At 40.0% G+C, this 26,351-nt stretch overlaps 1 protein-coding gene across 2 annotated transcripts in view; it reads left to right on the forward strand.

Annotated features, from left to right (window-relative positions):
- Window positions 1-26,351, forward strand: part of TBC1D4 (TBC1 domain family member 4) — a 103,157-nt gene that overhangs the window by 68,628 nt on the left and 8,178 nt on the right. Inside the window, exons 5-17 of one of the 2 annotated variants that reach the window (XM_080612858.1) lie at window positions 846-978; window positions 2,717-2,808; window positions 3,571-3,681; window positions 4,268-4,387; window positions 8,047-8,121; window positions 9,102-9,328; window positions 11,136-11,285; window positions 15,400-15,560; window positions 16,501-16,710; window positions 20,248-20,406; window positions 21,851-22,009; window positions 22,466-22,710; window positions 26,047-26,206. In XM_080612858.1, the coding sequence (XP_080468984.1) occupies window positions 846-978; window positions 2,717-2,808; window positions 3,571-3,681; window positions 4,268-4,387; window positions 8,047-8,121; window positions 9,102-9,328; window positions 11,136-11,285; window positions 15,400-15,560; window positions 16,501-16,710; window positions 20,248-20,406; window positions 21,851-22,009; window positions 22,466-22,710; window positions 26,047-26,206 (2,002 nt within the window). The remainder of the gene's footprint in view (window positions 1-845; window positions 979-2,716; window positions 2,809-3,570; window positions 3,682-4,267; window positions 4,388-8,046; window positions 8,122-9,101; window positions 9,329-11,135; window positions 11,286-15,399; window positions 15,561-16,500; window positions 16,711-20,247; window positions 20,407-21,850; window positions 22,010-22,465; window positions 22,711-26,046; window positions 26,207-26,351) is intronic. The other variant, XM_080612859.1, reaches the window with a different exon arrangement.

Consider the following 26,351-nt stretch of genomic DNA (forward strand, 5'->3'; position numbering starts at 1 on the left):
AATACTCTGAAGTAGAATATTGATTTCTTTCCTAAGATTGTCATCGAACTGTTGTCTCCTCCTTTCCATGCTAATGCAAAGACTAAATAGCTTTTAAGAGAAATTGTATTCCCCTAAAATACAGAAGACAGGAGAGCTCCAGGTGCTTTGTATATAAAGTCTGGGAGCATATTTGAATGTATTTGGAAAAACACTGTCACCTCGACCTTTCTTACACAAAAGTTGAGCTTTTCCAGTGCTGGTGTATGGGAACATAGTACTGTGTATTTGTGGTAGTGACAGAGGAAAGATTAGGGCAGACTGCAGGGCAGGTTTAAACGTAAGTGATTAAATGTAAGTTGGTGATTCTAATGAAGCTGGTAGCCTGTATAGTAGTCTGGAGAAAAGTGAACTGCTGTGGGAAGCTCCCGTCCGCCGGTAGGATGGGTCTGTGGGGTTTTGTGCTAAAATGGTATGGTGGTGGGAGAAAAATCATTGAGAGGGAGCATGTGTAGTTCACAGGAGAATCTTGATGCTAAAGAAAAAGAAACCAATGCTTTTTATTTAGCCAGAATATATTCAAGCCAAAAATTCCCACCTGCAGCTTCTTAAAACTGCATCTGCTTGCCCAGTAAGCTTGAGTAGCTGCAATTACGTACTCAAAATGACACTGTCTGGCTGAACTTGAAAATGGTGAGCATCCACAGAAAAGGTAGATAGCTGGGAAGACAACCTTGATCTCTAGAAGACAGCAAGCGAGGTTTTTGTTTCATTGTAAAACATCTGTCTGTGATGTGATTTATAAATCTGATGTGTATGTCATGCATATTTGTTTATATACTGACTTTTCCATCCTTCCCTTATAGGTTGATGAGGTAATGCTAACCCTGAAACAAGCCTTTAGCACTGCTGCAGCTCTGCAAAATGCCAAGACGCAGATTAAACTGTGTGAGGCCTGCCCTATGCATTCATTGCACAAACTTTGTGAAAGAATTGAAGGTAGCAGCTGAGTTTATTTTCTAATTGTGTTTTTCTGATCATTCTAGAAGAATTTTAATTATGTTAAGCATGTGCTTTCAACTTAAACAATGTAAGAACAGAGGGAAAAATATCCCAGTAAGCAGCTCTTGCCATCGGTTTGCACTCTCTGTAATCAAGTAGATGTGATAGCAGTAACAATATTGCAACTGAATATAGTATAGCTTCTGTTTATAAATACATACCATTTCATCATCATACCTCTCTTAAATGTTAAGCGGAGCAGAAAACCCTATCAGTTCACCTTCCTGTGTGGAGCTGGTTTTTTCCTTCTTTCTGTTTATTCGCTTATACACTTCAGAACCTAGTTCTGTTATGGGGAAATAAATGATTAAGTTAGGAGATTAATATCTAATAAAGAAAGTTAAGGCTTCAACTATAAATATATGTATTATATATATAGTATATATATATAAAATACATATAATATAAATATAAAACCTTTGTCGTTACTCTGGAAGTGAGGTATGACAGAACACATCCAAAATAATCTCTCAAGATTGAATTAAAAATGAAGTCAGTAGGAGCATCCTATTTTTGCAGTTACTCTGCTGTGTCTCCTTGCAAAGTGTTGTATGCAAAAAGAGCAAGTATGTTGCAGTAGTCTTGTATCTTCTGGTCTGGTAATGATGGTGCTGATAATTGCCAGTTCTCCTGTTCATTAAAAATCACTATTGCTGTTTGTCTCCCTCTGGTGGATAAAAAGCAGAGTATGAAATCTTGGTGGAGTGAAATTCTGTTAGGTTGTGACTGGTATTTTCTGGGCTTAAGAACAGACTTTCAGAAGTGGTAAAGCTCGGCTGGGAAAGTCTTCTGTAAAGTGAAAACTACAGAGGCTGCTGTATAAGACAGTGTAAGTATCCTGAATGCAGGTACTTGCAAGCCTGGGATAAGTAGCCAGTATCAAAATAAAGTCTTTTCTAGGGCAATAAGTTAACTACTGTAATAGTAGTTTCATGAAGTTTGTACTTAGTGACTGAAAGACTTATTTTAGTGTCCTTTTGTTTTTATCCATCTCTTTTGTTTACAGTCTAGAAGTTTATCATAATCAAAGCCTACAGTTTCATGACTTTGGAAAAGTCTTGATCTGTTCTGTTTCCAATTTTCTATTAATAATATCTAGCTTGGATGGAAAAAAAATACAGATTTTCATCTGATTTGGGGGTTTTGATTTTCCCCACAGTCTTTGTAGCTTCCTAGAACAAGCTTTGTAATCAAAAATGTGCTTTATTGAACACCAGAAATTCTTTCATCTATTCTTACAGCTTTTATGCTGTTCTTGCGTTTAAAAGTGTCTTCAGTTCTCAGGTATGACCTGTACCCTATCCTTACCTTGTGTAGAAATGCATTGAGTGTCTTTGCAGTTACATTCCTCATCTGTTCCTCTCTTCCTCCTCTCCCATACATTTGTCAGTCTTCCAGCTGTCAGTGATCTCTTTGTACTAGGACATAAGACATCAGTGGGTCCATAACCTTTTACACAGGAGCCAGCCACTGCTTAAAGAAAGGAGACAAAATGATGTGGTTTAGCAAAACCTGAAGTATTTTGTATCATTTATACTGCAGATACACAACTGTCATATGTTAAACATGTATAAACTCAAATGCAGGCTTCTGTTTCCTATAATATTTTCCAAAAATTTTTTTTTGAGAGGTCATTTGAGAATCTAGAAGCTTTAATGTTCCTTTCTTTTCTCAGGACTCTATCCACCAAGAGCCAAACTTGTAATTCAGAGACATCTGTCGTCACTCACTGATAACGAGCAAGCAGACATTTTTGAACGTGTTCAGGTAATGCATTAAAAGCTGTTCTTTCAAATTTGAAAAAGACCATGATAAAATGGACTAGATGTTTTTGCTAGGTTTGTTATGTAGTTGATCGAGAATCTACTATTTTTCCACCAAACATCACGCTGAAATAGCATGCTCCAACCTAACCTCATATGTGATATACTGCTATGGGAAAATTTTGATTTCCAAGTCTGCTGAGATGCTCTGTGTTCATACCCAGAGTATTTTTTAATTTCCCTACTTGAAAATGGTGTGGGAGTGAGTTAAAAGCATGCAAGACATGCAGGTATCAAGAAATATGTCTAGCATTTTCAGAAGTTGGTTTTTTTTTTACTTATTCTGAGGCAAGATTCTGATCTAAGTAAATGTATTCAAGTGGATGAAATATACAATAATTTAGGCTTCCAAAGGCTACACTCCTCTTTAGCTACCAGAGGAAGGGAGTGGCTGTCTGATTTTCCTGGGTTTCCTATTCCATTTATAAGGCTACCCAGTGGCAGACAATCTTAGAAAACAAAATGTATGGGCCTAAGGCTCCCACCTCTCCCTAGCCTGTAATATCTTGCATGTGGAAAGTTTTGGTCTATTTTGCTCAGGATTATTAAGTCACACAAACAGTAGTTCAGTTTGACACAGTGATAGTGGAATCTAACATCTGGCATATCAGTATATCACTTTCAAATAATACATACATATGGAAGGGAAAATAAGCAAATCTTGACTTGAAAGACAACATTTTCTTTTCTTTGCTGTTCCTGACAGAAAATGAAGCCTGAAAATGACCAGGAAGAAAATGAGCTTGTGATCTTACATCTACGCCAGCTCTGTGAAACTAAGCAGAAAACACATGTTCACATTGGTGAAGCACCATCGGTAAAGCTTATTTTTGTATTATTATTCTCCTTCCTTCCCCCCTGCTAAAATGCAACCTTGAATGCTATCAGGCCACTGCTAGAGTTCATCAGAGATAGCTGAAGCTGCATTTTGTAATTAAGAGAGGACTGTGAAAGAGAAATTGTTTGGTTAATAGTGGAATGCTTGGGTTTTTTAAGCTTGGGGCACAAGAAGAGAGGGAAGAAAGGCAACCAATTATTTTTAGATCTAGATTTCTTTACAGTGTGAGGATATTTCTTCTGTCCTTTCCCTTTCTCCCTGATCTTCACTCCCAAACAGTTATTTCTGGGGAGAAAAGGATGAAAAGGACATTGGTTTCATTTTAGACTCCAAACTTATCTAGCAAAGGAAATGGGTAACAGTACTGTTAAATTGATATGCTTTTGCAAGATAGTCTTTAGGGGTGGAATGTGCTTTTAATTGTGTTTTTGGGGTGGAGCATGGGGGCACTTTTGTTTTGCGGGGATTTTGTTGCTATGTAATCTGGTTCAGCTCTAGTCTTTGAAGGTATGCAATTGCAAAAAGAATTGCCAAAGCTGATTTGTGTCCTTGCTCATTTCAACAGACCGTTTCTAACAGTGCAATTCCAGAAAGCACCACTAGCGGTGGCAGGTTTAAACTTGACATTCTGAAAAACAAGGCCAAGAAATCCTTGACTAGCTCTCTGGAAAATATCTTCTCAAGGGTAAGATTAACAACTCGTTGTCAGCAATTCTCCCAGATATCCTTGATACTAAAGAGCTATGAGATTTTTCTGGGTTTTGGCTTCAGTCTGATAAACACTTAATGAAGTGATATCCCTATTGTGAAATCTGAGGGTTACAGCTGGGTTGATTTTGGCTTAACTGTGCTAGAAAGTTTATGTTAAGGCTGCATGTACAGAGGGGAAAAAAGGTAACTTTCTGAATAATGAGTGTTCATTTTAGGTGCAAGTGAGTTAGCTGAGCATTATCAGATGTGTTGCTTCAGAATCCTGGGGTAAAGGTTGGGCTTGTGATGGTCTTAAAGGTCTTTTCTAACCTAGTTGATTGATTCTGTGACCACTTGCTGCCGTATGAGCCTCTTAAAGATAAAAAATAAAAAATTAATCAGGGTGGTTGCATGATCCCCTAAAGACATGTTATGTTTTTTTGAAAGTGTGAATGAATGTGTCTGCATAAACTAGAAATCCTTCTGTTCAGAGAAGATTACCTCTAATAGCTTACCTCTAATAGCTAAAATTGCTCATATTGGTCACTAAAAATCTAGGAACTAGTAACAAATTTGTCCTTTTGCAGGAAAAAAAAAAAGGCAATAAAAAGCAATACACTCAAAAACTGGGTGGTTCTTCATTTCAGTGTTGCTAGCTAGGTATGATACTGAATTGCAAATAATTACTGGAACTCTCTTCTGTTAAATAGCTTTTTAAAGAAGAAGTCTGAATTGCAAGTTCTGCTTAATGTTCCCTGCTCGGTAGGGAGTGTCCTGGAAGCAGAGAAGAGGCATATAGAGGGATAACTGGGTGGCTGGGATCCAGCATGTTCTTACAGAGAAAATATGATGAGCTATGAATACTGGATGGAGAGGTCTAACTATGATTTTTAGCAGTGAAATTAAGTTCCTTCTGCTAGTGATTTTAAAGTACCATGATAAATCAAGGTCTAAGTTGCACTTGTCCTGCAGCTTATATGGGCATGTCATAAAGTAATCTACAAACATAGGATGCCACTGATGTTCCCTATAAAGGAGGCAAAATATTATTTGCTGGGAAGAATCCTTAGAACTTACAGTTAGGTGTGAATTTGATCTAGGACTGAAGCTAGCATTAAAATTCTTCTGGTCAAATCTGTCCTCTGTTGTGTAAGAAGTTTTACACACTAGGGGCTCAGTTTGAATATGAAAAGAGAGAGTGGATGGAAAAGAGAGCAATGATGGTCAGATGATCTGGATAATTTCAGCAGTCTGGAATATCATCAAATGGTGACAGCTATAGTCATGCCTGTGCTGAGTCTGATTGCTTTTCAACATCTAAAGAACATGTGACTGGAAAGTGCCCTAGCTCTGACAGTGGGTCACTAACCCTGTGGTGGTTTTGGAACAGGCATGCATCATTGGGAATAACCCAGTAAAGCAGCCCTGCGATATACAGACATAATAGCATTCTGATCATGTCAAGAAAAGTAATTTAGATGAAATGCACTGCTTAAGTTGAAGAGTCTTTGAAGGGAAACTGCTTATATATTGGTTGGTTTTGATACAGTATGTTCCTTCTCACCAGGGTCACTGTGATATGCGGCATGTTATAGTGTAAGGGTCTACATAGTCCATGATTGAGTTCATGAGAAGTGGACATCCTGATCTAGTTTAGGGCAATTTTAAGTCTGCTATTTATGAAGTGGACTTGCTGTTGTCTCATCTTTAACGTGAAACTGCTATAGATCAGGAAGAATAGTGAATCACGGTACACGTAGGGGTTCATTCTTGCAGGTCCATTTAAAGGTTACATAGTTCAAGATTGAGAAAAAAAACTTACAGTGCAGTTTGACCATTAATCACTTGTTTAGAGGAAATAAGTACAGGTATCTTTGTGTGTGTATACTGTGTGTTATGTTCATACATGTGTTATACAGTGACTGTTTTGACCGTTCTTATTCTTTATCAAGCTATTAAAAGCCTCATGGACTGTAGCTAATTCCTAAAGGTATTTAGGCATCAAATATCTATTGGTGTGGTGGGTTTTCACCTCCTTAAGCCAGCTGCAAATCACATGGTATTGATTTAATAGGATGCTAATTATGTATAACAACACTTTATTTTAAAGTACCTTTAGTAACAGAGAGACCAAGAAAGAACTTCAGGTTTTGGTTTTTAAAGTGTGCATTCAGCATCTTTTTGTAGATAGAAAGATTGAAGTACAAAAAAAAAGTCAGTATATGTGAGAGAGAGATGCAGCCTCAATCTTAGCAAAATTAGAAATAAGTATGTAGTAACCAGATATCTAGGAACACATTAAGTGGATGGCTTCTTAGCTACATGAATAGCATCAAGTGACATTTTAAGCTACTTGAATACAGCTCACCATAGGGAAACATGCTGGATTCTGTGTTCTGGCTTCACTTAGTCCCAGAGGAATGTCACTTTTTCACTTGTTTGTTTTGCTGGACTCATTTTATTTTTGTCAGGTTTGAACTGAAAACAGGCTGTGGCTTCCTAATGAGGTACCTCAGAAAAATAAATATAACCTCTGTTTGACCTCATGAACAGATTTCTTCCAGCCTATGCTGCACTAACCTCTCGGTTGATTTGTTGAGTGTTTTTTTCTGAACCAAAAAGCCCTTCTTACAGGGCCAAAAGTGTGTTTTTAAAGCTAGTGAAAAACTTCCAAGTTATCCTTTGCTCTTGTTTTATTGTGAGGATCAGTGAAGAGATGCTTTAGGCAGATTATTCATTGGTAATGAGCTTAAATGAGATAGTGTACTTAAAGGGCACTCTGAAGTCTTGAAAATAAACCTTACCAGGAAAAAGTCAGCTAAATAAATACTGCTGATGTTGACAAAACTTCCCCTGGACTTGCAAGCATACCAAGAGGAGCTCTATCTATAGTTTTCTTAAAACCTAGACTATTTTTTCCCATATAAAGTACTGAAAGCAACTTCAGCTGTCAGAACTGTCTAACAGCATACATCATCAGTATTTCATGGGAATTAGGAGTGGAAGGTAGTCAAAAGGCCTGCATCTCTATCTCCTCTTCCTGTGAAACCAGATGACTGTTAACAAGTTTGGCAAAGATCTGCTAACACCAGTTGCTGGCTAATTTGCCTCAGGGCTATCTGCATTATAATTAAAAAGTCTTCTTTGTATCTGATGCTGTTTGGCTGGATTTGCTGCTAGAGAGCTTTTTTTCCTCCCTAAAGTGTTTTAGTGCTTTCCCTACTTTCATCCAGGTGGACTTGATTTGTCTGAAATGTTTAGATAGAGACTAAACTCTGTTGAGATTGTAGTATGTCAAATGCATCCGTTAGCTGCAGTGCAAGCGCAGTACTGAAATCTGGAGCTTTGAACTCAACTGTTTAAGCCAACTCAGCTGTTTAGCTTCAAATGAATCAGGAAATACTCAGTTGCTTCAAACAATAGAGCTGCAGGTTTAAAACTCCTGGGAGCAAGCAGGGAGAAGATACAGTTTTGCCACCTGAAGATGTCACTGCTTGTACAATCCAGTTCTAGCCCCACGATCTGCGGTCTTACGTCAGATGTGTCACGTGCATGAACTGCCCTGTGTTCACCTGCACCGCTGTTGCCATCTTTGTTTAACCTTCAGAAAAAGAGGAAAAGACGAGATGAAGTTACTCACCTTTTCTCTTGCAGGGAGCCAACCGAATGCGAGGCCGCCTGGGAAGTGTGGACAGCTTTGAGCGCTGCAACAGCCTTGCTTCTGACAAAGTATGTAGGCAGCTTAGTTAAAATTGGCACATTTTCAGGCACGGGTGTTAATGAAGTGTAAATTTGGCACTCTGCTTCTAGCTGAAGGAAGTAGCACGAAGCACATCAATTTACAAAACTCAAGAGTTTCCACAGGGAAGTGTGTAAGAACACTGGCATATATGTTAACTTGAAGATTCAGCTTTAATCTATTGTTTGTTTGCCAGCCCTTTTTTTCTACACTTCCCTTGCTTTTACGAAAAGCAGGGAATTTCTGGTCAGCTTCTGGCTTGTTTCACTAGGGGAATTAAAAAGGTCATATCTTAACAAAAGGAAATGCTGTGAAGGCTAAGAATCCTTTCTGTAAGTTTCTTTAGGGAAGTAAGAATTTTTGACCTAAAACCAGCTCTTGGGGATGCAGTTTGGGGGTGTGCGGGCGGAACTGTTCACTTTCTTTTTATTTCCTGTTTTTAATGTTTTACCTCACGTGAGAATTGATTGCTGGTTTTCCCAGGAGGTGAAGATTCTGTTACAGCTTTCCTGCTACAGTTACTCATACGCTGGCTGTGTAATAACAGTCTCTCTTCCAGGATATCGCTATGACGGTACAGGAAGTATGCTTATGATATGTCGAGGAAACTAGCTAAAAGCAGTTTCCCTACTCTTTCAAATTCCTGTGTTTTCCTGATAGAGCCACAAGTCTGGTAGCTGGAATACCGATCCGTGTGAGAGGATGCCCAGAGTAATTAGTATATTGTTTGCATTGCATGTACATATTTATTCCTCCCTCCTCTTTTTTTTTAAGAAGGGCACTGCTGGTTTGGAGTAAATTACCAAAGGATGTCTGGTTTTGGTGATAATTAGCATACAATAGGCCACGACCAAGAAGGGGGAGAGGCTCTGGGTGCCCCGATGCGGCGTGCATGCGGCTGGTGGGGTTAGGCAGGAGCCGTCACAGGGCACAGAACGGCAGGCCTCACTCCACCAGCACTTCCTTGCAGGACATTTCACCGGGCGATTCCCCACCAGCTACTCCTCCATCGTCCCCCATATCCTCGGTCTGGCAGCCGTTTCCCGAGGAAGGCTCGGACTCCCCCCAGTTCAGGAGACGTGCACACACCTTCAGCCACCCCCCGTCCAGCGCCAGGCGCAGGATAACCTTCCAGAACGGGAGGTCCCAAAGCGTCCGGTCCCCACTGCTGCGGCAGACCTGCGTCGAGACGACAAGGTGAGTCAGGGCATGCCATGCCGGGCGACTGCTGCCTCCTGCCACTCACCCCTGTCCCTTTTTACAAAAGCTGCTTCTGCAGTGCTGTGGGTTCTAGTTAATTATTTATTTATTTTCAGCCTGTCTTGTCTGCCTCTGGGTAGTTTAGGGCTTTGCAGTAATTTGTTAATCCCTGAATTAGCAGTTCAGGAGAGGCATCGATCCAGTGAATTGGTTGTCCTGCTAGATGCTGGAGCCCATCTATTTATTTATTTATTTGCCACCTGTGACCTGAACCTTTTTGGCAGTCAGGCCCTCTGGAGAAGAGGTCCTCACCACTTTCAACTGCTTAGACGGTGGCCTGATGATCTTATGCCAGGATGAAAAAGGCACTGACAACTTCAAGTGTCTGTCTCTGTGTTAGCCAAAGCTCCCAGAGAGTATGTCCAGAATTAAAACTGGGTGAGGAGTTTCATGGAAGGACTGAAGGATTAAACACTTCCACTGACCTGTGAGACATGCCATTTCCCTGCTTGCCTTTCTGCAGAGCTTCCCTCTGTTACTTTTTTCCCCTTCCTTTTTGGAGACTCTCCAGCTATTAAGATGTCTGAGACTATTCTTCAGGAGTTCTTTCACTCAATCAGAAGAGGTCCCCACAGTTCATTGTGGGCCTCTTTGGTTGCAGTTTCTTTCTCAGCCGCCATCCTGGTTATCTGCAGTAGGTGACTGTCCAATTCAAAACAGATTGAGGCCCAGAGGAGGTGATCTTTTTCTTTTGGAGAAGCGCTTTCTCCAAACTACTCATATGTTTCAGTGCTTGACTGCAATTTCACTTTTTAGTCATTCTAATAATGACTTTAAATAATAACTTCTCAGCCATCTGATGTCTAGATTAAAACATCAGTGTGAATGCCACACCAGCCTGCAGAGAAAAGCAAAAATGTTTATTCTGGTAAAGAGAATGAAAGGGGGTGAAGGGTAAGAAGCCAGCCTTGAAATAGCTTTGTTACATTGTGTTTCTAAAGAGATAAATAATGTGGTTTTTACTGAGATAAACTTTGGTTATTTTTTTTCCACTGACCATGTTGTATGCAAACAGGAAACCCTGACAGTTCAGACTGAAGGACTTGCTGACTTCACTTCTTCGTAGTAACTTTTAAGAAGTTGCTGATTAAAGTGGCATCATCAGCAGATTCTCAGTCAAAACAGTTTGTAACAATTTGGTTCTAGGCTGGGACTTTTTCTTCTTTCCTAGTGAGGATTAATAAGAAATGTTAAGTAAAAGAAACTGAATTTTTATGTCCTCCCCCAACACTTGTTACTATTATTAAGTAATGTTTAACTGTGTCATAGGAATATCTTGATTTAAACACTTCACAGAAATTTATCCAAAAATACTGCATTTAAATAATCTATACTTTCTAATATGTTCTAGCTATACATGTTATTAAAAAAAGCAAGAGAAAACTGTAGGGAAGAAACAAAGTGGTTCATGTTATTGGAAGCAGATTTCTAAGGATATTTTCTGAATGTTTCAGATTCTTTATTCTGAATATGTCTTGAGAATAAATAAGGCTAAAGAAATAAGGTGGTTTGCCTTTTCTGCAATTTCACTGAAATGTTTCTTTAAAGAAGTCATCTGTAATAGCAAAATTGGTATCAGCAGGAAAACTGCCCAGTAGTGCACTTTATATATTTTATCTTCTGGGAAACAAAGTTATTGGAAGCCAAAACGAGGTACTTGGCCAGTATCTTTCGTCTGGATGTTTTGTTGTTGTATCCAAATCCGTGCTGACCCATCTGCTGTGTTCTCTTGTTGCCCGCACAGTCCTGTTTGTGGGGTTCGGCGCGCTCTCAATGAGAGTGAATCTGCGTCACCTGGTCTTCCCTCGTCTGTCTCTGCCCCTTCTTTCCTGAAAAGCTTTTACCAGGGCTCAGGAAGGTTGCTCCAGCACTCAGAAAGTGACTTCTTTAAGAGGTGAGGGTGTTGTCTCCTGGCTAGAGCTTCAGTGCCACCAGCTTAACAGGATTCCCTGTGCAGTGCAGCTCATGGGATGTCTCCCACTCTGCCTCGTGCTCCTGCATTTCTAACAGACTTCCTAAATACTTGATGCAAATGGACAAACAGGCTTTTGGCAAAAAAAAAAAAGCCTGTTAAAAATAGAGGCCTGTCTGCTGACATCTAGTAGCTTTGACCTCTTTCTGTTCCAGTGTTGCACATCTGCTGCATTTGTTTGTCACTTGAAATGCAATGGGTTTTAGGAGTGTCACGCCAATTTAATGCTTTCTCTGCTGAATGCAAACCAGCATGTGTTGCTGAGATCACTGGCATGTGAAAATAAGAAAATAGCAATGTGAAGAGTGTACAGTACTAATGTGGGATGCCTGTGCATGAGAAAGGGGAAACACCATGTTAGCCGGGTGGTACTAGCTGTGAGATTTTTAGAGAGAATCATGAAATAACTTCAAATTGGAGTGGGGAAGAAGCAAAGATACAGGAAGGCCTTTCTGACATCAGTGTGAAAGACTGAAGCATCTAAATGAAGTCACACTTCTTACAGTAAGAATAGGCTGTCTTTCAGGAGGGTACTTGAGGAAACTGCATATGGATTATTTTTCTGTAGTAGGCCTGAAGTGAATAAGGTGGAAAGTTTTGAACTTCATGATTTTTTTTTCCATTTATATTTCTCTTTTGTCAATGAGAGCTCCCTTTTCCTTTGTCTGTCCTTGTTCACTGAACTGTACTTGTGTTTCTGTTACTTTCGCTCACAGTCTCTCCTCTTGCATTAATAAACATCTTCATATTGCAGGGAATGATAGCTAATGGTCAGATATACTTTTTTTCTTTATCCACACCCTGTTCAGAGGATCTGAATGAGGTGTTGCTGGCCTGTCTGAGCAGAGCACCTACCTGCCTGGCTGCTTAAATCCACAGCTACCTTAGAACCTGAAATAATCTTGCAAGTATGACAAAAAGTGAAGCCAGCCAGTTAAGTTGATGTATGAAAGATGGTAAAGTCTAGGGAATAAGTAGTGTGCAATTCCTCTTTCAAGGTGGGGAATATGTAATTGAATTAACTCATCTGTTTTTTTGCACCAACCTTCTGAATTGTTTCATCACAGGGTAGTAGACACTGCTATTCTACTCCGACTTCTTCCTGCTTTTACTCTGTAGGATATTGTTTCACATCTTCAGATCTAATATTTAGCTAGGACTTGGTCGGTCTGTCTTGAAATGATGAAAATTCTTGGCTCACTGTCCTAAATCTTGATGTGTTCACAGGTACCATTGCCTTCCATTGAATATGGAAGATGTGTGTATGAGACTTTCAAAAGTTTTTCTCTAATCGCTCATCAGACAGCTCTTTGAAAGAGGAGTTAATTAATGTTAGCTGCTTAAAATAGCAGGGGAATTTTAGAAGGGAGGGTTTAATAACAGAAATACCAGTCCTCAGAACTGTATGATCTGCACACTTCACCAGGTAGCACATGTGACTAACATCCCACTGTAAACTCTGTGACTTAAATGACATATACAGCCTTGTTTCATACCCCAAAGTAGCTACCCTCTTATTCTGACTTTCCTATAAATTCTACTACTGTAAACTGAACGCTATTCATAGAATCATAGAATAGTTAGGGTTGGAAACGACCTTAAGATCATGTAGTTCCAACCCCCTTGTCACGAGCAGGAACACCTCAGACTAAACCATGCCACCCAAGGCTCTGTCCATCCTGGCCTTGAACACCACCAGGGATGAAGCATTCCTAGGACTGTCTCCACGTTTAGGAGCACAGTAGCTGAATATAGGTTTTTGTACTTATCGGTAGAAAGAAAACATTCCCTTGCTATATAGCTTCCATTTAGTAAGCCTTGGGATGACTCAGTTTTTTTGTGTTCTAACACGTGATATGTAAGACTTGAAACAGCGAGAAGCAGTTCTATTACAGTTATTTATAGAAATGTGAGCTATAATGATTAATATATCCTTATTCAATACCTTATTTCCAAGAGCTGTTGGACTGAAATACCTTTGGAAAACAGCACCTCTAGATTCAATGTTAGTTTTGTAGTCTTTGTTTAGCTAGCGCAAGCAGTGGTTAGCCCATTACCAAAGCCTGCGTAAAAGTTAACTAAAGAAGATTGTAACAGAATTCTCTGTTTGTGTTTTGGTTAGTGCAATATGGAGCTCTACGAATAGACCACCTACTAATAGTATGATGAATAGGAAGCTGAGGCACAGTAGAAAATAAATAAGGAGTAGAGAAGAATTCAGACTATCTCTTATCCAGGGCTTCTATTGCACAGCACTGCTTTTATAGGGGAGCAGGGGTGGTACCTAATGCTGGCTAGGTGAACTTAAAGACATGATTATTTCTCTGCCAGGATATGGAAGCATGGTCTGATACCTGTGTATGATACTGAGTGCAGTTTGCTCACTGAGGCTTACAGATGTCAGGAAGCTGTTGTAGATCATTAGCATAGGAACAGCTTTGATCACCAAAAAGGCCAATTTTAGCTGGGTGGATTATCATTCAACACAGAATATGTGATATGAAAAGTGCTGAGTGAGATTGTGTAGCTAGTAGACTGGTATAGCTGATACTTCATAATCTGCATCATTAGTCCAAGCCTGATGTGGGGAGACGGGCTGCAGCTGGCAAGCTGTGATCATCTGCAACTGGCTGACCACTAAAAACATAGCGAACCCTTATCGTGTTGGGCTTCCCTTTCATCTAACTCTTTCTAGGGACTTTGCCACTGTAGCATGGAAATTCCTCACAGCATGGGTTGAGGGTAGCTACTGCTGTGTTGATTTAGCAGTTTTCCCTGAGAAGAAGTTGCAAACACAGCTCCCCATATTTGATGCTGTCTTCCCAAGAAGCCTGTAGTTGTATGTGATACTGTTGACGTTGCATGGAAGGATTTGTGGCAGATAATCAATGTACCCACTGCCATGAGAGATCTGTGCATCTGCTTTACTAACACAAATGCAAAATGCTGAAATATTTCTGAAAGTGGCTCTAATACTTACAAAAGTTAAACATCCTGTCCCTGTCCTGTGGCAGTAGTCAGTAGAGAGGTGTGCTTGGTGTCCTCTTAAAATGACCTCCCAGAAAAGCTTCGCTGTATCCTCTCTTTGCCTCTTCCAGCAGAATAAGCTGCTATTAAAATTTCTGTGTAAATATGTTTGTACATGACAATTGGGAAGGAGATCAGCTGCTTTCAGGTCACTGAGGGGGGGAACTGTATAATCCAAGAAATACTCATCCTCTGCCTTGACCCAGTGTCTCAGCTCCGTAATCCACAGTATAGAGTAGTTAGAGATTTCTTGAATTTGATTTAGCCACTTTTTCTTAAAGTGGAAAATGTTATTTAAAAACTGGAATCAATTATTGGACTATTTCTGCTAGTTGATCTTGCAGTGTATTTCCCATGTAGATGTTTAGGCCTGTGTGTTGTCAGAACAGGGTCTTTTCTTAAGAATTCTTAAGAATTCTTCCTGTTTGCAAAGGCTCTATTCCCTCAGCTGGAGATGCTGATGAAACATGAGGGATGCTGGGCTTTAACTGTGCATGTGAATTGTCCACTTCTTGAAGCGTATGGAAGAGGCTGCATGAGAAGGCCAGAATATTGCCTCCGGTGAAATATTCACCTGTGAGTTCATCACACCATTTAAAGTGGCACCAGATGGAGTGTTGTGCTCTGCTAAAGCAACATCTTGTGCTTTTAGGGGTATTACATCAGATTGCCCCTATAAGACTAATGTATGGCAAAACAGAACCTTTTCTCTTAGCTTTCCATAAAGTTTAGCTTTTATTCTGAGCTTCCAGCCAAACACTGTATGAATGCTATGCATTCTCCCTGGTGGCATGTAGTGCAAGCTTCATAGCACTGTGTTACAGGAAAACAATTGGACACTTCTACATTCAAGGTGAAGCTCACACACAGCACACTTTGCCTTCTGGAGCTTCCCAGCAAATGCTCCTGCAGGGTTGGTTGACCATTAGACAGGCTTAATATAAGGGGTTTTTTTCCTTTCCAAAAATGACTGACTTTGATCATCTGATCTGCTTTTTCTTTTGTTCAGTGATGGGGAGGGAAAGAAAAGACCATCAACTGTCTGCAGCAGTGAATCTCTAAATGCTGCGGGGGCTGCACTTACACCTCGCCGCATCTCCTGGCGGCGGCGAATATTCCTGCAGGTAGCTTCACCTATGAATAAATCTCCTTCCAAGATGCAGCATCCAGGTCTGTGTGTGCTTTTAAAGAAAATAAACAAGCAGTTGTTACTGAATAGTTATTACTGTAGTGAACTGCAATGTGAAAATATGAAAGGGAGAAGGGAAGCAGATTAATACAATATTCTTGCTAGAACCTCACTAGAGATCCATTGTGCTTAGTGGGCTGTAGGTCTCTGCTGGTTTGAATAAAGGATTCTGTCATCAAAATCAAATAAATTGCCATCTGCCATGTCTGCACTGGTAGCAAGGAAATGAAGAACTGCCTCTTGCTGACAAAGATACCCTCTTTAACAGCAAATTTTTACCCCAGCCTGCTTACATAATAGCAATGTTTGCATTGGTAAAAGCAAACAAATGGTAAATTTTATGCCCTGTCCGTGTGCTGCACATAGCCACTGTGGAGTGTGTTAATAAATCTTAACAGCTTTAGGTCATTTAATGTAGAAACCCCTGAAATATCTGAAATCCTGCTGTGTTGATAAAGACCTGTTAGCAGGATTCCCAACCATAGGTAAATTGCAAACTCTGTATTTAGTGACCATAAGGTGCTGTAGCACTGCCTACAGTGCACCTTAGCACTGTAGGTGGAAAAAGTTGCTTTTAGTATAGAAGCTGTAGTAAATCATAGGAGTAAACAAGCTCAGCTGTAAAGGAGACTTTATGGATAAATACCTCCTTGTAACTCCAAAAGGAGCTCATAGGGGAAAGGGTTGAAATACTGTGTGACCCTTTATTTAGCTTTATTTCATTTAACTGCAGCTTTGATTTAAATAAAACACTTTATTTAAAAATAATTCTCTACTGTTGAACTGCATTTTCTCTGTCTTTGGAATCAGCACCTCACTGTTGAATGTGGAAGACAGCTATTTTTGTTCTGTTGTGACACAGATTTTTGTGATATGTCAAACAATCTGAGTTTCCTGTAGTAACTTTCTGATTGTTTGCAGATGGTCATGATGGAAGTGAACTGTTACCATTATCGCCGCTTGCTCCACCCCTGGAAGAGGACCCTCTTGTTGTAGTGTTGCAAAATGAGGATGGTCCAGATAAAACTGGAGAGAAAAAAAACTCAGAAGAACTACAAAGTCTATGGAGAAAAGCCATCCATCAACAAATCCTGTTACTTCGAATGGAAAAAGAAAACCAGAAGCTGGAAGGTTAGCTATTTAGAAAATACCCCTAAAAACTATTATGAATTCTGCTGCCTGGAGATGAAAAACATACTGGTGTTGGGCCCCTCAGACAGAGATGTGGTTCTTAAACTTTTTGGTTAACAGTGCTAGAAAAAAAAGTCTTTGCCCAGTCCTGCCTCAGTCTACCAGGTTCTCTGTCTGCCTGCCAACTCTTGCTGAGTCATCTTAATTAAAGAAGAAAGTGATAACCTTTCATTTTTTAATGCATGTTAGGCAAAGGTTGCTACAGTCTGTGTTCTAGCTGACTAAGTCCGGGAATACTGATGTGGAGTCAGGGGAACAGATGCCATATGAACACTTAGGTATGGTATACCTTACCCTCTATGTCTTGTTTCAGTTGTTTGCAGCACATGGCATTTCTGTCCAGGCTTTCTGTCCTTCATTAGCAACATCATAGTGGTAATTTATAAATATTGGAAACCAAATATGACTTCTGAGTGACTGGCTCTTGAGGTATGTCAGGAAGATCTATTTTTGGAAGCTGAGCACTGTACGCTGATAACTGATTGCTGTTTCTGAGGGATCTGAAGTTGGCCATGCTGACTTGTAAGCTGCTTGATCTTTTGGCTGATATTTCATTATTATGACTGGTCACGTCTCAAATTAAAAATAGGATGCAGTGTCTATCCTAGATCATAGAAGTTCTTCAGTATAACAGACTAATGGCTTTCAGTGCAAGTTGAAAATTTCAGATGTCCTGTCTGCAATTGCTGCCCTCATCTTCCCCTGTCTGGTCTATAACCTCATTATATGGTAGTCTCATTCTTCAAACAAAATATAATGATCTTGTTAAGGTCAGTTAACTCTTTATCATTCTTTAGTGATGCTTACTGAGAAGGCAGGGAGAGGAAAGAAAAACAGCGGGACAGAAGTGTTTCCATGTCCCTAACAAGTTTTCATCCTTGACTGTGTTTCCTATACATGTAGTGTATTTCTCTCTGCACTGTCTCTACAGTTTGTCTCCCTGTTGACACATGCTTCTGTAAAAACCCGTAGATTCATAGTGAATGCTTTCAGAGAAGTCTCTTCTAACTTCAGCCAAAAATCTTCATTTATTATTTTAGCAAATGGTGAATCTGCTGTTGTGGGGTGGGGAACCTGGAAATCTGCTGTTGTGACTAGTTTCATGTTATTCCCTCTGGTAGTATGAGCTGCTGAGGGACAAATGAGAGGTACTGAAAATTGTTAAATCAGCCTAGTTCCCTAAGACTCAGTAAGTTATTTCCATTCTGTGGCAGAGATGCAGAAAATAAGTCCTTCCTGCCTGATCATTCATGGTGAAAGCAGGAGTATCAGCAGTGAAGACTCCAAAGTGGCACTCACACTTAAGCCCACATCATAGTTTGTGCTTCAGAGAGCATGTCTCCATTCTTGTATGCAGGTCTGTAAATGCTGCTAGTAAAACTCTTGCTCTGGCTAGCTAGAATTCACCATCTTGTTTTCAGAGGGTGAAAAGTAAACTTAGTGCCTCTCCATAGGCTTCCTTCCTGGGGGCTATTGTAATGTAGGTCTTTTTATGGACAGGACATATGCAGAACTGATACATTCCAGACAAGTGCTGGTTCAGGCAGTGGTAGGCATCCTGGCCTATAATTCAGTGTAGATCTTGGGAATGGGAAATGTAAAACCAGAAATGCAGCCGTTTCTTTACATGAAGCCAGGTTCCTAGCTGTGAATTTATTCAGGTGTATATGACTGGTTTAAGATTGGAATTGCTGTGGAATTGGTTGTAGTGGTTTTCTGTTAATGTTTTGTTGATTTTTATTTACAAAATATTAATAGAACCTCTTTTCCTATTTCCTTTGCTGTCGAGGAGACTTGAATACTATTAGCTCTTTGTTTTACAGAAGGTAAGTTCTGTGAATTGCACAAACTTGCTTATATATATATTTATTCTTTTTTTCTGAGAAGCTATAAACTACTTTCTCCAGTAGACTACCTAGAAATGTAAAAAATACAAAAAAGTAGAAGGCCACCTAGCCATGATTAGGAAGAACATTAGCAAGGATGGTTGCAAATAACCAAGGGTGGCATAAGTAGGTAGGTCAGGTATGATCAACAGGCAAGTTTGGTGACTTTCACTAGGGTTGACTGCAGAGCCACAATACCTTTCAGTGAATTATAACATGCATGTAATCTTGGAGTTCATTGTCACACTGAAATATGCTACTGTTGTCTTCAATCTGTTGCATACTGCTTATGAAAAGATGAAATCATACAGCAATAGGGTAGCATTTCAAATTGCCCCATTTGGCCTGCAAATTCTTGGCTGAGAGATGACATTCCCATTTTTATAGGAACATGCTGCTGCTTCTACAAGGCCCCCTGTAATCTTAAATAGGTGCAGTCTCAAATGTGTAACGTAGTGTTGGAAATAATTTGTCATCTCCCTTTTGGAGTGGGGGTAGGCAGTGATCCAATGGATTGATCCAGTATTCGCTCTATCCAAAGTGAGGTTGTATAAAAAACATGAGTGAGAGTTTGCTTTCACCTAGAGGTAATGTTGGGGAAGGGAGCACATCTGTAAAAGGAGTTCTCCTGCAAGGAGCAAGTACTGCACATGGATCAAAGCAAATTTGGGATAAACTCAATTGCAGCTTTCAGAGGTCATGTTGTGAAATGTGTAATTCAGTCCAATGGTAATTAAACCTGTCTCTATAAATTAAGACACATTCAGGTCTTCATTCCTGTTTTTCACACCAGCATGGGGAATTGGAATGTTTTTCTGCATGCGTATCATGTATAATGAATAACCAGAGTTAATTTCTCAGTAATGGAAATGAAAGCTGCTCCTCCATGAAATTTCAGAGTAACAATGCAGCTTTATTTCAGAAATGGTGAGTCCTCTAGAGTAAATATTTTGTGTCAGGTAGTCCTATGCAGCAAACTTTATAGCAACATGAGTTTTGTGCTTCTGGATATGGTTCATGTTGGTTCATTCTCTTTACTTCTAGTTAGCCTGATGGTGCCAGGTGGCAGTGCCGTGAGCTCTTACCACTCTCTTAAGGGACATGTACAAACGGGAACCAGTGTGACAGACTTCAATTTAGAAGATCTGTCTAGCTTGCTTGCCTAAGTTTCTAATATAAACATTCGTATGTTTGGTACTTTCCATACCAAAAGAATCATAATGTTCAATATAAAGAAGAGAAAAAGGATCAAAGGTGATTTTACAGTTCGAAGAAGAGCAGCAGATGTAGTAAAGTTATGTTGAGTGGGTTTTTCTTCTTGCCCCAAGCCTTAAAAAATGTTTTCACGTACTTCATGAATTCCTAATGTTCATGGCACAGGAATAGAAGTTGTTACCTGCAGCATCATATGACAAAAGACTGGCCCCATCTCAGCTATTAACTGATAAACTGTAAAAGGTGTATTTATCCCTAGTCAGATTACCTGAATTAGATATATCTAACTTGGATGGGGTTTGCATATTTGATGTCTCTTGTAGTTTACTGATGTTCTGTTTTTTCATGTGCTCTTCCTTTGTGTTCTGTGCTCTAGCAAGCAGAGATGAGCTCCAATCACGAAAAGTAAAACTGGACTATGATGAAGTTGGTACATGTCAGAAAGATGTTGTAAATGTTTGGGATAAGAAGTTACTAAACTGCAGAGCCAAAATCCGATGTGACATGGAAGATATTCATTCCACTTTGAAAGAAGGTATTTATGTAGGGTGGCTTTTAACTATGAAGCCTGAAGATTATTTTTTTTTTGTTCCTTTTTGATGCCGAAGGAAATCTGCCAGCAATACACTTTTTCCAGTAGCACAAACTAATGGAAAGATTGCCTTCTTTTTACAAATGCACCCACCTCCTGCTGCCAAACAGAAAATAGTTCTGCTGTGTCTGCAGCTTATAATGTCAGAAGTGCAGAAACACGTATAGTCATACTCCTGCAAGTAGCATCTTGTGCCCATGTATTATTACAACATACACTGAACTTTGAGCTTCTGCAACTAACACAGTAACCTTCTGGTTTCTAGTCAGTTGGCTCCTTTCCAACTGACTCTGGGTTTCAGATGCTCTGATTTTACTTACTAAGACGGCAGTAAGTAAATGTTTAATGCGGATTGTGCCCAAAATCTAGGGAAATCACAACCAAGCCTCAGAGTGTCAGAATGGCCACATGTTTTAGAGTCTGGAATATGGTCTTTTAGTTGTTTTTTTAATTTCCTTGAGTGAAAGGCTGGGGATTTTGGCTTGAAGTAGATCTTCTGTGGCCTAGCCATAGGCCAGAAGGGGAGCCAGAGGTCTTTGTTAGTATAATGTGAATGTAGAGCCTGCTTGCACCACTGTGCCCTTCTCCGTGAAATCTCATGTCTGTGTTACAGATGCTTAAAAATCATATTTCATTGTAATCTGTCTGTCATACAGAAGGGAAGTTTCAATTGCTTCCAAATGAACTTGTGCTACAATAAGGAGGTTCCTTATAGTGATCTGCAGAAGACTGCCAACAAATTACTTATCCTGCTGCCCTGTGTTCTGCAGCTGGACAGAATTAGGAACAAAGACATGCTTTTTCTAACTTGTATTCTTCTTAAGTAATCGTTTGCCTGGAAAGTATTAGCAGAGCTGACAATTTATTTTGACTTTCAAAAATGTCTGTGTAGAGAGTCATATATCGAAGGAAGATGTTAGTGAAAGTCTGAAAGTGTTCTAATTTAGTTTATTTGCTGACTTGAGAGAAATGCTGTGTTTCAGTATGAATGGTTCTGTGTCCTTCCTTTGGTATGCAGCATTCATTTTGAACTGAGCATTTTATAGGTTTGAACTGAGCCTTTTATAATCTGTACTTCTTTGTATAAGGCTATGGACTGACATCAGACGTGGTAAAACAAATGATATTTGTACCTCAGTTGTCCAATGTACTGCTCAGTGTAATTACGTTAGGTTTGTAGTTAATGTTGCGTTACTGGAACTGAACTGTGGCTACTAGTCACTAGACTGCAGAGTGGACAACTTCTGAAGCTAACTAACTGCATGGGATCCTCCAGAGTGCTTCAGCCAAGATTGTGACAGGCCAAGATTATGACAAAGTAAATTCTCATGTTACAGCACTAAAAATACACCACTGCTTAGCCCTCTTGTTCTTGACTGACCTGCAGGTGTACCAAAAAGTCGTCGCGGAGAAATTTGGCAGTTTTTGGCTGTGCAGCATCGAGTCAGACACAGGCTACCCAACAAGCAGCAGCCTCCTGACATCTCTTACAAAGAACTTCTCAAACAACTGACCGCTCAACAGCATGCCATCCTTGTAGATCTAGGTACGTCCCTTTGTAGCTGGGAGACTTTTCTGACTTGTTTTGTGGCCTTTGAGTGAAAACACACCAGTCTTAATAGAAGCTGTTGCTGGAGATAGATGCTGCCTTATCAGCAACTCTTTCTGTGTCATCAGGGTATGTTCTGTGTCTGCCACTTAGTGTCCTCTAAGCAGATGATTTCTTAGGTTATGCTGTTTGTATTTATGCTCTTCTACATCTATCAGAAAAGAGTAATCAAGCAGTTGCTTCTGCAAGTTCTATGCAGATGAGAATATTAAATGAGCTCAATGTGTATAGTATAAAATCAGTGGCAAAATACAGATTGATCTGACTAAAGTCAGCTTGCACAGGAAAGCAAAGAGAAATTGTCTATAGGAAGAAAGCAGTGGTAGTTGTCAGATGGCTCTAGGCAGTTTTTTCAGAAGAACTGAATCAACTACTCTTCTTTCTTTACTTCAGGACGGACATTTCCTACGCACCCTTACTTTTCTGCCCACCTGGGAGCAGGACAGCTATCACTCTTTAATCTCCTGAAAGCATATTCTTTGCTGGACAAAGAAGTAGGTTACTGTCAAGGTATCAGCTTTGTAGCTGGAGTGCTGCTTCTACATATGAGTGAAGAACAGGCCTTTGAAATGCTGAAGTTCCTCATGTATGACCTTGGCTTCCGCAAACAGTACAGGCCAGACATGATGTCGCTGCAGGTAAGTCAGTCCTTCTCCTAAAGCAAACCAAAGTTTGAAATGAGCTTTGAGCTCTCAGAGGTTGCTCATGTTCTCCAGGGCCTTATGAAGCTTTTTATGCTGTTTTGGAGGTTGTGAGGTGCATGCAGATATTATTGTCGAACCCCTCTCTGCCTCTCAATTTGCAGACAGAGAAGTCTGGAACTTGCAGACTTTTCCTGTCACATGTCCCAGTCATCTTCTGTTTGGAAACTGTCGTGGTTTAAGCCCAGGCCGTAAATCAGAACCACGAAGTCCACTTCCCCCCCCACCTTTCTTCCCTCCGCTTCTGGAGGGACGGGGAGGAGAATCGAAAGAATGCAGCTCCCACGGGTTGAGATAAGAACAGTTTAATAACTAAGGTATAACACAAATCACTACTGCTGCCACTAATAGTAATAATGATAAAGGAAATAACAAGGAAGAGAATACAACCGCTCACCAACCGGTACCTCACCCCCACCCTGCCATGATCCAGCCCTTCCGGGGACTCTCAGTTCTACATCCTGGGCATGACGTGCTGTGGTATGGAATACCTCTTTGGCTAGTTTGGGTCAGGTGTCCAGCCCCTGCTTCCTCCCGGCTTCTCCTCCTCCCTGGCAGAGCATGAGACTCACAAAGTCCTTGGTCAGTCTAAACATCACTGTTATCAGCTCCATTCCCAGGCCGAAAGTCAAAAACACAGTGCTGCAAAAGCTACTAAGAAGGAGAAAAACTGACTACTGCTACTGAACCCAGGACAGAAACTCTGCTTTCTCTGCTACTTTGCTCTTCCCTTTCCTCACTTCTCTCTCTTCCTTATGCCAAAAACCCGCTATGCTTGCATCTGTATAGATGGAGTTTAAAAATCAATATGGTTATAATTTTCTTCAGTCCCTGAGCAATTAGATGTAGATTTTAATCTTGTAACTCCAAGTCAAATCAATAGTGACACCCAGTGGCCAGTCAGTGTACTCCACAGGCGTTTGAACTGAACTGCTGTCTTATCATTTGCACCTCTTTTTTCTCATTGTCTTTTGCCCCAACACCCTCAACACAGAGAGAAAAAGCTTAATTTTCAATCGTTTAGTTTGCTTATGAAACGATGAATGCCCTGCAGTGTTAGTTTTTTAACAGCTAGATACTCAAGGCTGCTTAAGAAGGAGACAGAAAATCTTTCAGATCTGTATGAATTTCAGGGTTTAGAGTTTAAGAAGTCTTTCACCTGAAGATGCAACTGTCCACTGAGTTAGATAACTGTATGCTGTAAGCCCCTAATATTATAAAGGGGTATACGACTGCTGAGTTAAAGTTTGCGATCCACAGGGGAGAAAGAAAAAACACAAGAGGCAGATACAAAGATCTGGGTTTTTTTCATGCTCCCTGCATGGTAAGCACAATTAAGTAAAAACTTAAGGAGGAGTTCAGTCCACTTTCATGATCAGTCACTTCAGGTGCTTATTTGGCAAATGTCCAGAATAGATTGTAGTTAAAGAAATTGTATGTGCTTATTCTAAAACTGAGAAGGAGGAGTGTTTTACTGTGGATGTAAGTATGCTGTAATAAATTTGTTGTGATGAATCAAGGGTGAACAGCCACAAAGAGCATCATTCTACCTCTTCCCTGTCCCATTCCCCCCCCCCCCCCCATATGTGTTGAAGCAGTAGGCGTCAAAGTGTCATAAATGCATGGTTGTGGGTTTGGATTCTCCTCCCCCCCTCCCCCCCCCGATGCTCTCTTAGTGTTTGTATGTTATACTTGCAGTTGCAGACTTTCAGTAGCGTCTGATGATTTGAGGGCATGCAGATGTCCAGGATTTCGCCTTTTAATTTAGATGAGGCTGAAACTTTCATTGTCAGAAGCTCTTACAAAGAGCACTTTTTTAAGTTTTAAAAGGCTTACTGCTTGTACTACTGTTTGCCCTTTAAGTGACATGACCTTTCTCTCCCCACAGTTTGCTCCCAGGCAGTAATTCCATTCTAGACAAAAGTGCAAGTTTTGTCTGCACAAGACAAACTAGACTACTGAAGATAACTCTTGATTTTTAACAGGAGTATAGCACTCAAATTCTTTTGCATTTACAGTACTGAAACACAAGTTTATATGCAGAATTAGCTTCTGTCCTGTAGGAGAAAAAAGTTGGGTGTTTCTTTAGGATTATGAGAATTTACTTGGCTTAGATTTATAATTGTTGTCTGGAAAAAGTAGTAATCTAGATTCTTAGTTCATAACGAGCTCATCCAGTTGATTTACTGCCTCCGTGATACTATCCTAATTTCACACATAAATATGTTCCGTGGTGACACTGTCCAAACTATACTTAGCATTTGGCATTTTAAGCAAGGACTCACATGCATGCACAAATTTAGCTAATTTGCCTGATGAGAATTGATCTGTTTGCTTGCAGACACTGCTGGCTGATAGAAAGCTTCAAGTGCAGTCAGGTTTTGGTAGGGAAGAATCATGATCACTAAAAGTAGGAAAGTAGCTGGTTCCAGTATGTCATTTTTATATTGAGGAATGGATTCACCTGAAGCGTAAGATACTGTTGACAGCAAAACTGGACCTGACAGCTAATCAATGTATGTCTCTTCCTCATATTCTGCTGCGAGAAGCATCGCCCTGTGCTGTGAGTGACTTACTGTGGAATATAAAATATCGAAACAGCAAGGAAATTATTTGCCACAGGGTGATATTTTTAGTAATGAATAGAAACTTTTAACCACTTTGCTTTGCAACCTTTTGCAGGTTGTGTAGCAGCACTTTTTGCATCAGTATCTTAAATTGCTCTGGACCACTGGCACGTGGGAGGTGTGTTGGAAAATATGTATGTGGTACACCTCTATTGACCCACCGTATCTAATGTATTCTGTGGGTACAGAAGCTGTCTGAAGTGATGATTGTAACATAGGAGCTTTAAAAGCAGCAAATATAAGGCCAGGATTCAAAGGATGAAAGCTGAAATGTGTAAATTTAGCCAGAAATAGTTCAACCTACTTTCATTGTTGCAAGACTGAAAGTTCTGGTTTGTTGATAAAGTTAGATCAATATATTCTTTTCTTCCTTAAGCCTGTGAATCTGAAATGATACTTCATTAATAAGCAGGTTCAAACAGTTCTTTGTTATCGACTACAGTGTTGGTTTTAATTATTTAGGGGTGGGTTGTTTATATATGATCAGGTGTCGCTCGAAGCCCTAGGCAACAATTAATCATCATTTTACAATGCCATCTGTACTTTTAGCTTCCCTCAAGTGAAATGTGAATGGTTTGGAAAACTGAGTAAAGCTAAACTTTTCTATGTCTACTTTCTTCTCCCCTAACCCCTTCACACACTGTAGATTCAGATGTATCAGCTGTCAAGGCTTCTTCATGATTATCACAGAGACTTGTATAATCATCTTGAAGAAAATGAAATCAGTCCCAGTCTTTATGCTGCACCGTGGTTTCTTACACTGTTCGCATCTCAGTTTCCATTAGGATTTGTAGCCAGAGTATTTGGTAAGAAAGTTTTTTCTATTGCAGTAGTAAACAGAACAATGTTGTCCATTGTGTTTTGAAATTCTCGGGGAGTAGTTTTCTACATACTAGGGACATTTGGGGTGACTGTTGTGGGTGGAAAGTAGCAACACTCTTCGTGGTGAAC

The sequence above is a fragment of the Psittacula echo genome (genome assembly GCF_963264785.1).
Source record: "Psittacula echo genome assembly, chromosome: 3".
NCBI classification, from domain to species: Eukaryota; Metazoa; Chordata; class Aves; order Psittaciformes; family Psittacidae; genus Psittacula; species Psittacula echo.